This window comes from Gavia stellata, chromosome 4, assembly GCF_030936135.1.
Source record: "Gavia stellata isolate bGavSte3 chromosome 4, bGavSte3.hap2, whole genome shotgun sequence".
Taxonomy (NCBI): Eukaryota; Metazoa; Chordata; class Aves; order Gaviiformes; family Gaviidae; genus Gavia; species Gavia stellata.
In genome coordinates, this window is record NC_082597.1 from 57,543,299 (window position 1) to 57,556,126 (window position 12,828).

Genomic DNA, 12,828 nt, shown 5'->3' on the forward strand with positions numbered 1-12,828 from the left:
CTTTTCTGTTGCCATGCTCCAGCACCAGATCGTTAACTCGCCTACCGCAGCCCCACTGAGAAACGCTAGCCCCAGGAGCCAGCCTGCAGCTGTCAACAACCCCCAGCTGTATCACCAGCACCTTCGCCTCACCAGCTGCACGGCTGCTTCAGTAGAACTGAACTAGCTTTACAGACCAACTCATCTGTTCCCTCAGTAGAAGTTCAATTGATGTTCGCACCTTAGAAGTTGACTCTTCAGCAGCTGTCTGAAGAAGCCTGGAGGTTTTTCACACTTCAGTACACAAATGGTGTCCATCGTTAAGAGCACCAAGAGTAACCCCACCCATTTGGCCCAATGGACACACCACAGTGTGAGAGCAGCCCAGCTCAGGCCTGGAAACACACCTCCCGCTCACATTTTGGACAGACAGCAAAAGTGCCAGTTGAACACTGCCATTACTTGTTCAGGAGTGATCTCCTAATGAGGTGCTTATTTCTTAAAACTTATTTTCAAATTGATTTTTTTTTCATGTTTTGTACCCTGAACCATTCATCTTCAGAAAGAATGCCAAAGTCTGCCAAGTGTCTTTTACTGGTCTTCTGAATCTTTCATCTGGTCTTTATAGACTCTCCAAATTTAATTCTTCCAATGGGATTATACCTTTACTACTGAAAAACTTGAGGCACCTCAGTATCATCCCCCTCACTTTAGTGTATGTATTACCAAAAATATGTAAATTGTAGTGGGTGACAAGCCACTTGAGTCACCGTATTAATTGAACAAAGCACTTTGTGTGCTTACACTGCATCCATTGCCCTGCAGTATACTACACTGCATGCTCCTCTAAACCCATGACTTAGCATTTGTATTTACATCTAGGTGTGGTGCAAGTCGCTTGTTTTACAGGTACCCAACTACTGCACACCAGAATTGTAAGTTTACTATAAAATAATTTATTAGACAGCAATACACAGCTTTAGCAGCAAGCTTATATACATGCACATAAAAACTGCTGACTACCCTACTCAGGGACTCTAGCTCTTTTGCCCTTGGCCTTGCGGACCTCTTCAATCAGATCTTTTAAGTACTGAATTTCCTTACTAAGGGAATCTGCTTTCTCCTTCAGGGCCTGATTCTTTTGCTCCAACTCTCTGCACTCCCCAGACAGTGCCTCCTGTTCTGCCCTCTTCTTCTGCCGGTAACGCGTAGCAGCCGTCTTATTCTGCTCCATCTTTTTCAATTTCTTATCTATTTTCTTTTCTCCTTTCATCTTTGCTGACACTACCTTCTCTGCAGGATGATCATATGGTTTGGACCGCACAGAGCCACAGTTGGCATCTGTAGGGAACTGGTTGTCATTGGGGGATCCAACTGAATTGGTAGGACTATGTTGGGGCGTTCCCAGGTAGGAGTCTGGGCTCATGCATATTCCACTATCATCAGAATGGTTCTCCTCCTCTTTCTCAGACTTGGTGATCACTACCACAAAGGTGGGGCCCTCCTGTTTTCTTTCTCCTTCCAGAACATCCACTTCACTACCTAGTTCTAAACTAAATGAATGGTCTGGAGTCGAAGTCAGAGACCCTGGGGAGAGGGGAAAAGACCAAAGGGAAGCCAATGGGGCCATTGGATCTGCTCCAATTGGAGATTCAGGGAGATGGGTAATTAGGTCAGTTATCAGTGGAGGTTCTTTGTTGTGAAATTCCTGGATGGTAGGGTTAAATAGGAGATCACACGTGTCTTCCAACGTGGCCATCAGCTCGTCTGGTGAGACGGTGGCTTCCAGATGTTCCATACCTAACAGGGCATCAAAATCAAATTCCTTCAGATCCATCTTCTCCACCATCCACTCCATGCCAGAGAAGGCATCCTCTACACAATAAAAAAAATTACCATTTCAGTAAACCAGCAACCAATGCAACTCAAGCTTCTGAAAACAATCTAGAACCTCATCTTTTCACAACCTCCCTACCTCTTATATTAGTATGAAAAAATTCAACCATCAGAAAAAAATCCACTGTCATTTAGCTGCAGAAGACTGCAGGGTACAATGTAAGCCATCAGCTGTCCCAACATTCCATCCCTCTTACTCCAAGACCAGAAGAATTCAGGGCCATTTGAGACACACAGCCATGCTTGTTTCTTGTGACCTCTGCCAGAGAGTAGTACTGTAACAGCTGGTATGTATTAGAAGGACAACAGAAGTGTCACTTTACCATATGCCAGTCCAGTAACCAGCAATTCTGTATTGTACAAGCAGTGTAGTACACACACTTTCCAAGCAGAGGTATGCACTTAAGGTTCCCTTCACATTTATGAAAACCTAGCGATTTAATTTTTTAATTGGAATGTTACTAAATATATTACATGCCATTGTAATTGATGTATTTTACACAAATAAATAATGCCTTACCCTGGCTGCTATCTATGGTGTTGCCTAAACTGTCCACAGCAAGCCAATTGGAGGAGACTGCCTTAGCCTTGTCGCTGGAGAACCCATGCGAACTGAGGGGCTCGGCCACCTCCAGGTAGTCATCTAGGAGTCCCAGACTTTCCTCAGCCACCGAACACGGCTGGCTGAAGGGGGATAATGAATCCCCCAACAGCATCTCGTTGTTCAAGAGGCTCATCTTCGTCAGTTTTTAGTGCTTCGATGTCAAAGGATGTAGACAAGTAGACGGTCTTTTTGTAGACTACAGCAATGCTGCTGTGCGGTGCCTTGAAAAACCTGCAAATATAACTTTAATTCATCAGTACTTGTTCAACCAGCACAATAGCTTTTTAAAAGCAATGCCACTTCAGGAAGTATGGTGGTACTGTATAAACTTGTATGACCTCTTTATTTCCGAGACTGCTGTTTGCCTGTAACGTAACATTTTTGTGTTTTTTAATTCTTTGCTACAGGCTTGCCAGAGCCAGCCGCAGGATCCAGGTGCGAATACCCCACCGAAGGCGGCCCGCCTTCCTCATGCCCAAATATGGGCACGGCTCCCGCCGGCCCCACCCACCCGCTGCCGTGACTCACTCCAGCAGCCGCAGCCATTTCGCGATCCTGTCGCGTCCCTCTCCCCACCCCGCCGGCGGCCGCCATTTTGTATCTTGCCACGTTTCCACCGGGGCTCCAGCACCGGGCGTCTGCGGCTGCTGCCGAGACTTTACAGGGCTGAGTCGTACTAAGCACTGAGGATGCAGTGCCAGAGACGAGGTGAAAAAGGACAACGGACCTCTCTGAAATAAACCTACTTAAAAAACAGGGCGTTTTGAGTGAGAAATCGAACTGAGTGTCTCACACGCCACCTTTTACTGGAGTTTCCAGAGGGTTATGAAACCCCAGCAGATCATCAGGGCAGACTTAACGCTACAGTATTGAAGGATTACAGTACTGCTGCCAGCTTATGAACAGCCCCCGTTTCTCTACTTAGGACGATATACCAAGGGATACCTACACTCTCAGAACCCTCACACCTCCAATGCCCCATTTCCCCCCGGCTACAGAAACATTCCCCCACGCAGACTAAAGAAACCGTAAAAATGTACTGCTCTTACTCCCACGAGAACACCGTGAAATGGAAAAATACTAAACTTTTGGGAGTCAAGTTTTCTTGAACGAAAGAAGACACAAGAATTTCTCGTTATTTCTCCTCAAATGGCATTTCCTGCCATTCTGACACCCGCCGCCCCGGGGAGGTTGAGCCCACACAAATATGCCCCCTCCCTCCTATCTTACTACCCAGGTACTTTTTTCCCGGGAGATACCATCCATTACCATACGGATGATAAACCCGCTCCCGAAGTCCACTTGAAGGGAAAAAGAGGGCGAGTAGCAACACACAGGGGATTTTACACCCGTCCCTCACACACAATACTCACGCCATGGTTGCAGATGCCGAGGATGTGCTGAGGCCGCCGCCGCTGCTGCTGCGCCTGCTGCACTGGCCGATGCCGCCGCTGGCCCTGCCGCCCTTAAAGAGCCATGGCGGCCAGGGGAGGGGAGGCTGCTCCGGTCCGCGCCGCGCGGGAAGGTGCTGCGCACTCAGACACCAGCACCACGTCCACTCTCAGCAACACACAATAGGGTGGCACCGCTTGCGCGCTGCCTTTATATAGGAGCCGCTTTAAGCAAAACAAGATCCGGCTGTGAGGTGTCCTTCCGCCAAACGTCACCTGCGTCTCACCAGCTCCCGCTGGCCTGTAGCCTATCTTTCTGGGCTTCTTTCCTGCCACTCTGCTACAGGTTAATCGCAGGAGCCACGGACAAAAGCTACGACTCCACGACGGAGCAGCGGTGGCGGGACTATATGGTGTACATTCGCGCCGGCCGTCTCCCCGCAGGCGAGGCCGCGTCACGTGATCGGAACAGCTGAGGACGCTCTCCCCCCCCCCGCGGGGAGCGGAGGGGGGGGGGGGGGGGGTTAACCGCCAACAAAGACGGGGCGCTCGCATTGGAGGCATCACGCTGATCGCCACGTGGGAAGGGGGTCGCTCATTGGCCGGAGGGGAGTTGTTCAAGTGCACTGTGAGCTGCCATTGGCCAGGACCCGAAGGCGGCCAGATGCTGAGGGGAAGGGGGAGGGGGACGAGAAGGCGCAGCTGGGCAGGGAAATGGCGTCTGGAGGGGGGCGAGAGTGGTGGCAGCGCCTCTTTCCGCAGCCCTGCGCCTTCGCTGACCTGTCCCTCTCGAAGCAGCAGGTGTTCCCCTCCTTTAATTTCCAACGGCCCCTTTTGTTCTCTCCACAAAGACCTGCTGAGGTCAGGCCCGGAGCTGGCGGGTGCTGCTCTGGCCAAGGTGCTGGCATGGCTCCCCTGAAGTGCTGAGGCGGTGGGCCGCCCTGGCGTCCTGCTCCGTCAGATAACGTGTCAGCCCAGGGCAGCGTCGCCTTCCCTCCCTGCCTGCCCCACACATGCAGCGCTTAGATTATGGCTGCTTCAGGGCACGGGCTGTGTGTTTGCATGCATGAAGGCGCCTGCGTCTCTGACCTGAGCCTGCCGGCCTCGCAGTGGCCATGGTGCAGTATCGATCTGGAGTGGTTCACAGCAAGCTTGGCTGGAGACCTGTGCTGCCGAGCAGCTGAGAGCATGCGTCTAATTAGTGCCTTCAGCCTATGCAAGAGCTGAAAATGAAGTTGGTTATTCCCAGCGAAGAAATGAGAACTTCCTCTCCTGCCATGCGGTTTCACACTGACACAGTTGCTTCTGTGTTCTCTTTGCAGACGTTACTCAGACTGATGTGAGCATTAATGGATCACCTACATAGCCTCACAGATGTAAAGGGCAGCATCGCCTTGGAAAGTTTTTAAAGTGCAGTTTCACATTATGTTTTATCTGATCTAAATCAATTTGCTGCTAGGAAAGAAGGCAGCCCTCTTCCCCCACCCTATTCCTGGCTATACAGTCTCACCAGATGGTCTGGCCCTCAGTGAGCCAGCTCAGCCAGCTAACCCAGCAGGAAACTTAGAGCAGCCAACTGTTTTCTGCTGGTTTCAGTCCCTTCATCATTTCACTCGGGTTAGACAAGCACCGGCCAGCTCCAATGAGTTGGGAGGATCAGTACCTGTGTGCTTCCTCACTGTGCCAGAGCAATCCAGCTTCGAACAGTTGATTTTCCACTCTGCCAGCCTTACAGCGCGCCATCAGCTCAGAGAGCTGCCGCAGGTTCCTTGCTTGTTCAAACATCATCATCCTGCAGGTCAAATTGCTCTGGGCTACTTCTGCAAAAGGCTCCGCTGTTTTCCAGTTAGGGCCTCAGTAGTATTTGTATAAGGCCACAGCCTTCACTGAATTTGATCAGATGTAACTGCCTGGAACTTATTAAACAACTTGACTGATAATTTGCGAGGACAGGCATGACCCAGTTTCTACTTCTAGTAGTCTGATATTACCATCATCACTACAAAGCAGAGTATGTCACTGCACATCTGTAAACTGAACACTAGCTGCTGAATGAAAAAGGCAATTTTTCCTCCATGTTGGTTTGTTGGGATTTTTTTTTTGGTTGGTTGTTTTTTTTTGTTTAGAAACAAGCACAGATTTTGGAATGACTCATTAAAATGGAGGAGGCAGAGAAAAATGTCCTCCAATGCCAGAAAACACCACAATAGCAACTGAGCGATCTAAGATTACTGTTCTGATAAATACACGATGGAGCAAGCAGATCTTGCTTCAAAGCAAAATTTAGAGGATGCGGCAGCTTTTAAAGAAGCCAAGTGGGTGATTGTTTGGGTGGATGGGTGGACAGTATCTTCATGTCCTCACTGGCTAAGGGAGAGCTCTCACATCCCCTGTCGTGCCTGCTTGCCCCTCCTTTAAGTGAAAAGAAAGGGGTGATTGTACAACTGTAATCGTAGCTAAATAAACAGAAATGCTATACACACCCAATCCTTCATCTTGAAAAGATAATTATAGATTTCTCTGAGAGCGCTCTGGGTATGTGTGAGCAAGAATCACGCAAGCGAAAATGAAATATGCAATGAGGAACTTAACCCAGACCTGCCTGTTTCCTAGCTGCCTGGTCTCCATTTTGTGTATAAACTTATGTGGAAATTTGTCTGCGTGAGGAGCTCCAGACAGAAATATTTTAACAACCCCCAATCCAAAAAGTGAAATCAGGTAACCAAAAGCCATCCATTTAGTGAACAGCATATTTTTCCCTGTTTCCTGAAGGACTGCAGAATTACTGTTGTTACATAATTTCATTAGTTAAATCCCCAATTCCTTTATAAATCATCTCTCTGCATTTGCACATATTACATCAGAGTTTTTGACTGAGGTAGAAGACACTTCTTTAAGCCCAAGGAATGATTCCTTGGGAATTTTTGTACAAAAAAATTTCCACGTTTTTTCTAAGGAGAGAACTATTAGCTACCTGCTACTAACTCAAAAGTGTCTAAAAAGTGTTCCTTTCCAGTATTGCAGAATATGTTTGTGGCTCAGAGGTAGTGGAGAGAAGTCTGGCAGCTCTGAAGAAAATGGAATTTACAGCACAAAAATGTGGCTTCTGAATGAAGATTAATTTGTGTGCATGGTCAATGAACTCCTGCTGACACATTAACAGCTTTAGCACCGTGGATGTTATTCTCCTGCCCTGGGTACCGCACCTCGGCTAAGAGAGCTTCTGTGATAAGATCCATCCCGACCCAGAAGCGAGGGGCCAGCTGCAGGCAAAAGGAGCTGCTTGTACAGAGCTCACTGCAGGATAGAGGCCAAAGTGACCTTGCTAGTGAGTGATGAACTGCCCTGATAAATACAGCACTGCAGAAAGCCACCTCCAGCCAAACAGCAGCACTAGGAGGTGGAAAACTAATACTTCTGCATTCACCCTCCTCCTTCATTGATCAATATATGGGCTTTATTTTTTTTTTTTTAAAGTTAATGTTGCAAAGGAAAAGAGGTTTTGTTCTTCTACCAGCAAGTATACAGGAGATAAACGTGCTGAACGCTATGTTGTTAAGTACACAAAAGACAGGGAGGACGTAAATGTTTCCATAGTAACATCTCCTCGCACAATCTAGACCGTCGGTATAGGATGCCCTCAGGGACTGTCAGTAGGGGGGAAGTACTTGTGGGCCTCTGTAGCAGGGGAGCAAGGCAGGGTGGTACATATTGGTGGGGCCAGGAGGGTAACCAGTGTCACTGGACACGGACGCGTTTGCTCTTTCCCGGGGTGCTGGGAGAGCCGCAGCCAGGGAGAAGGGCTGGCAGACGCTGCATCAGATGGGCGCACAACCCCCATGGTGGCACTGGGCAAGCAGCTTTGGGCCCCCAGTGAGCCTCAGTGCTCCGGAGAAGGGGCAGATGGGGTTTTGGCTGGCCCTGGGCCCTGCTGGGATAGCTGGGGAGGAGGGGGCATTGCCTGCTTTGCAGAAGGATGAGTGTGAGGGCGAGTCCTCAAAGGGATTCTTGTGATAAATTCTGTCCTTTGAACCTTCTGTCAGAAGGGACAGGAAGCCTTACACCACACTTCGATGAGCCAAACATTTCCAGAGACCAGCAGGAATTTTTCCCGGAGACAGAGTGCCGAGGGAAACACAACGGAGGAATGAGGCAAAGCAACTAGACATTTTGAGCATTTTCGAGGGAGAATTACCTACAACCTCTACGGCACAGGCTAATTCACAGCGCTCAGTTGCTTCTCTCCTCATGCGGCACAAACAGATATCTGAAGGATCTTTTCTGCCAGATTCTCATCGTAAGCTCTTTAGGGATAGCTTTATAGACGTTCCATTTTAAAACTAGATTGAAAAGCAAATATATGTGATTAAAGATCAGGCTGGGAGGTATTAGCATCCATCTTTTATTACATACAAACAGAAAATAAGTTAGCCATATGCTCTGCTTCATTTGTTTTGGACTAGTACACCAAATGGAATCTCTAATAAATCATTCATTGCTTACCCACCCCCTCACTGTCTTCTGTTTCCATCCTGTTATGTAAATATCACTGACATTTGATAAGAGACTAATAAAAAAAAGGACTAAATCTGCAATTTACATTTGCACCTTACAGTTCAATTATTTTAGACAGATATGGAAACAATCCTGGTTGTCCTCCTACATTTTTCTTACTGAACAAATGTGGGCATGCCAAGCACATGCTGATAGCTCACAAAATATGGCTCTCCAGAGGCTTAGTTACTCAGAGTCAGCCAGGCTGTGGACAGCTGCCACAAGTAAAAACATTGTGCAAATCTGGTAAGAGGGAGGTGAGTTTTAACTTGTAACTTGCCCAAGCATGAATTTCTGGAGCAAAGCTACAACTGGTTGAAAATGATGTTTAGCAAAAAATATGTGTGAAGGGAGGGGGAGGAGGGTGTGCTGACTTTTGTTCAGACCATCAGGGGATTTTTTTGGTTTTCTCATTGTCCAGCCTTGTTTTATTATGATTAAGGGACTTGGGGGTCAAGAATAATCCCTCTTGTGTATTAGCACATGTGGGAGCAGTTTAGCACACTAACAAAAGCCTTCCAGTTATCCAAGCAATAAAAGAACAGAAACATATCTCATGGCAACTGTTGTTCTTCACGGGGCTGTAGTCAATGTGACCCCCGCTGCAGACTGTGTTTAGTGCATATCAAAATGTATGTATCTGTACGTTACCAGCATCTGCTGGAGCCACACATGCCAGGTGCCTTGTGCCTTTCTGTGCGAAAGGATGAAGAGGAGAGTGGCAATGCACATTCCTTCTTTTCTAGCAGTGTGAAGTTAGCAAGAGCTGAGACCTGAGAAGCAGGTATGCACTATGTATGAGACTGTAGCATCTCAGACAGCCACAGCCACCAGTGGGTGAGCTAACAGCCCATCGCCACTTTAGTGGATGTGTGTCTCGCTGTCTCAGTGCCCCTTAGACTTGTCAGAATGAGGGCTCCTTGCTGTATGAGTCCAATGGCAATTACACTGCACTCCTGAAGCTGGCATCTAAACTAGTAGCTTCGTCTGAAGCAGGTAGAAAAGTTACTTGAGCTTGAGTTATTTCAGCCTCTCTGTTCAGTGTGAGGGGGTGCACAATGAAAGGCTGATAATACCAGACTATGCTCTGTGTGCTCTGTCTGGGGACTTGTTTTTAACTTCACATAACTTCATAGTGTCTTGATAACGCCAGGAAGAGACTGTGAATGGGTATACCCTATTAATGAAATAAACCAGAATCCTGGGGATATCTTTTTTGTGTGTGAGATCTCTTTGTCTCTGATGCTGGCAGGCAGCTTCAGTGGGAACACTGACAAACCAGGTAGTTCGGATGAAGCTCTGAAACTCATCTGGGGATAAATCACCATTGAGGCTGTAGCTCCCCATGTCCCTGGGGAGGAACACTGCAGACATTATTCAGTAATATTTCTCTATTCTTCATAGGCAGCAGCTGCTCGGTGGCTGGAATTTACCAGCAGACTGATCTGTTTTAATACATACTTGTTTACAGAGGAGGAGAGAGAAATTCCTAGTGGATGTTGATGCAGTTGTGATATCATTGAGTTTATAGCTTTTTCCTGAATGACTGTCATTTTCCCTCCTATGGTCCCTGTGCTAGGAGATTTGGCAAACGGTGTCAGAAAGAATATTCTTTCAGAAGACTTTGAGACTGCTCTGCTCCCTGCACTTGTGCCTGTGCTTGAGGGTGGCCTCAGTAGAGCCTCCTCAGATGCGTTACGGTGGGACTGGCCATGGGCAAGCTGGATAATAGTCCCCAAAGAATACTTTGTGGCCAAAGTATCGTATTGAGTAGGTGCTGAAGCTTCTTAATCCACGGCCCCTCTTATTGGTATCACTGTGGCACTTGGTGAGGGAGGTTTGCAGTTCTCTTAACAGGAGGAGGTTTCTCTTAACTGGAGCTGGTTTGAGACTAAAGCCAGGTCTGTCTGAGGAACCAGCCACAGCAACCCACCTCTGCTGGGGAGGGAGGTATTGCTGGCCTGCTCTTTTGGCACTCAGAGGGTAAGACTTTGTTGAGACCTTGTCCTGGAACTGCGATGACGGTAGACATCTCCTCTAGGTCTGAGGCAACGTAGGCACTGTTCAGGAAGGTAACATTTGAGCCATCCACCTTATTCATGCAGTCTCAGTGAGACTGATTTGGATGCTGAGCACTTATCAGAAATAGAGGTCTCCCCTAGGCAGGTCAGGCTCTGTCTGACCACCAAAGGGTGGAGTCTCTCCCAGTCCACAAAGCTTGGGAGTCCAGTCTGCCGGTGACACCAGGCATCTTCCTTTGCAGTGCAAAGTGATGGACTGAAGATGGATCACTCTTTATTAACTTTCTCTTCTTACATAAGAAAGAAATTACAAAACTAAACAAAAAACGAAAGAGGAGAAAGGTTCCTCATCCAAATCACTAGCTCATTGTTCAAGAAAAGGCACTGGACTAGATGCTTTCTCCTGTCTCTCGTGGCCACAGACAGTGATTTGGAAAAGAGAACGTTTGTGCCTTGGTCACGTACTTGGCTCAGCAAAAAACAACTTCCACTTGAATGCCAGGAAGCTGGAACCCCTGCCAACATGCTCTCTAACAAGCAAGGTGGGAGCTGCTGCTCTGTGGCCTGTGGGATTACTGCATCTTGAACCTACCTTTGCTTCAGCATATCTCAGGCCCTCTGACAGTATATCACCACTGCTATGAACAACCAGGAGTTGAACATAATTCAGATTATATTATCTATAGAAGTGGCAGTAGTTATTATGTCCAAAGCTGTAACTATCCTCTGTGCTAAATAAATTCAAGAATTTGAAGGCGAAAATGTCTCTCTGCCATACTGCTTCCAGGAATGATTGCTTCTTGCCTTTAAAAGTGGGTAAGGAGCCTGCCAGGGCATTACAAGTTTTGAAGTAACGTCTGTCGTGGGACAGGTAAAGAGCCAACACAGTCCATCATTTGCCATCTATGTCCTTGAGTCTGCTGCCTGTTAGGTCTCTGTCCTTTGCAATGCTGAGCAGAATGAGACAAGAGAATCTTACAGGACTCGAATCATTGTAGTGGGATGTCTGATGGGACAGTGTATCAGCCCTGTGCTTCTGTGGAACAGTGACAATTCTACCACAGTGAGAGGCAGGGGAACGGGTGGGCTTGGGCTGAACCAAGGGAACTGTTGCCTAAAAGAAGAAAATCCAAAACAAAACTGAAAACTCAAGCAAGCTACTTTTGCCCGTTATTTGTATGGAGAAAGTTTTTCATGAAGAATGTGGTTAGAATTGATATATATGTATTTCCCCCGAGAAGCTTAGCACTGAGTGTTTAATAGACAGATCAAAGAGCTACTTAGCCACTGGAGCCAGGGAAATTGAACCAGAGCAGCAAAATAAAAATCAATCTGACTTTTAGTGTGTTTAAAGTGATTTTGTTCAGATCTGACTTCTGCGTGAGTACTTAGGAAAGCTTAAGATCATGAAAAGTTTGAGTTCTCTAAGCCAAACTCTGTCTCCCACTCTCCTGCTATTCATAAAATGACATGAATGCTTTCTACGTACAGAATGATTTCAGGTCTTCCCTGCCTTACCCATTGGTCTAACCACACTCTTTTGCCTTACCATTTGCAAGGTTATTCCACAGGATCGCATACTATAAAGGTATTATTAGCCTGCTCACCACCACATATCTGGCTCTGTGACTTGTGAATAATGCTGTCCTTCTCAGAGTATGCTAGTAAATTTTTTACACGGTGCTATCCCTGATTGTGTAGGGTACACACTTGTTACATGAGATCTATTTTAAGAGGGTGTTGAATTTAAAAAAGGGAAAAAATAAAAAAGGGAGGGGAAGGATATTTCTTGAATCCTTCAGATCATAAACTCAGATTGTAACTCAGCCTGACAAGGATAAAGAAGATAAAATCCAGATACCTCAAACAGTTCCCTAAGTGTCTAGACTGCAGCAGTCCTCCTAGGGCTGGAAGCCAATACGGGGTTTCACTGGTAGAAGTGAGAATCTCCCATTTCTTTCTTGCTGCATCTGTGAGTAAAGCCCAACATTTCTAGATCCAGTCCCAGATTCAGTGAGCCATGCTGGAGCCACAGAATCATACCTAGTGTGGGTAGTGGGCCAACATATTTTCTCTTATCTGGAAGAGAAACTCCTCGTTTGGAAGAGGCTCCTCTTTTTTCCATGAGACTAAATTTAAACAGCAGCAGCTGTTTGCAGCTTTTCTGGAGTTTAGAATATTAAGATAAACCTTAAAAAACCACAGAGATGATCAAGTATTTGGGGAAAAAAAGAAACATTCATCATACAGCTCAACACTTTAGCATGGTAATCTCAAATTTGGGGTACAGTCACCCTCACTCCCCCAGCCTAAGATTACCTACAAAAGTCAGGCTGGAATTTATTCATTTATTTTTAAAATGAAGAGATGGAAAAATAAGTAA

General features: G+C 46.8%; 1 protein-coding gene across 1 annotated transcript; it reads right to left on the reverse strand.

The window, feature by feature from the left end:
- Nucleotides 1-918: 918 nt before the first annotated feature.
- On the reverse strand, nt 919-4,011 carry ATF4 (activating transcription factor 4). Its single transcript, XM_059816741.1, has 3 exons — nt 3,853-4,011; nt 2,396-2,710; nt 919-1,854 (listed from the first exon to the last, which is right to left on the reverse strand). Exons 2-3 carry the CDS (start codon nt 2,610-2,612, stop codon nt 1,004-1,006), a joined length of 1,068 nt encoding a protein of 355 aa, XP_059672724.1. The 5' UTR covers nt 2,613-2,710; nt 3,853-4,011; the 3' UTR covers nt 919-1,003.
- Between the last annotated feature and the right edge of the window lie 8,817 nt (nt 4,012-12,828).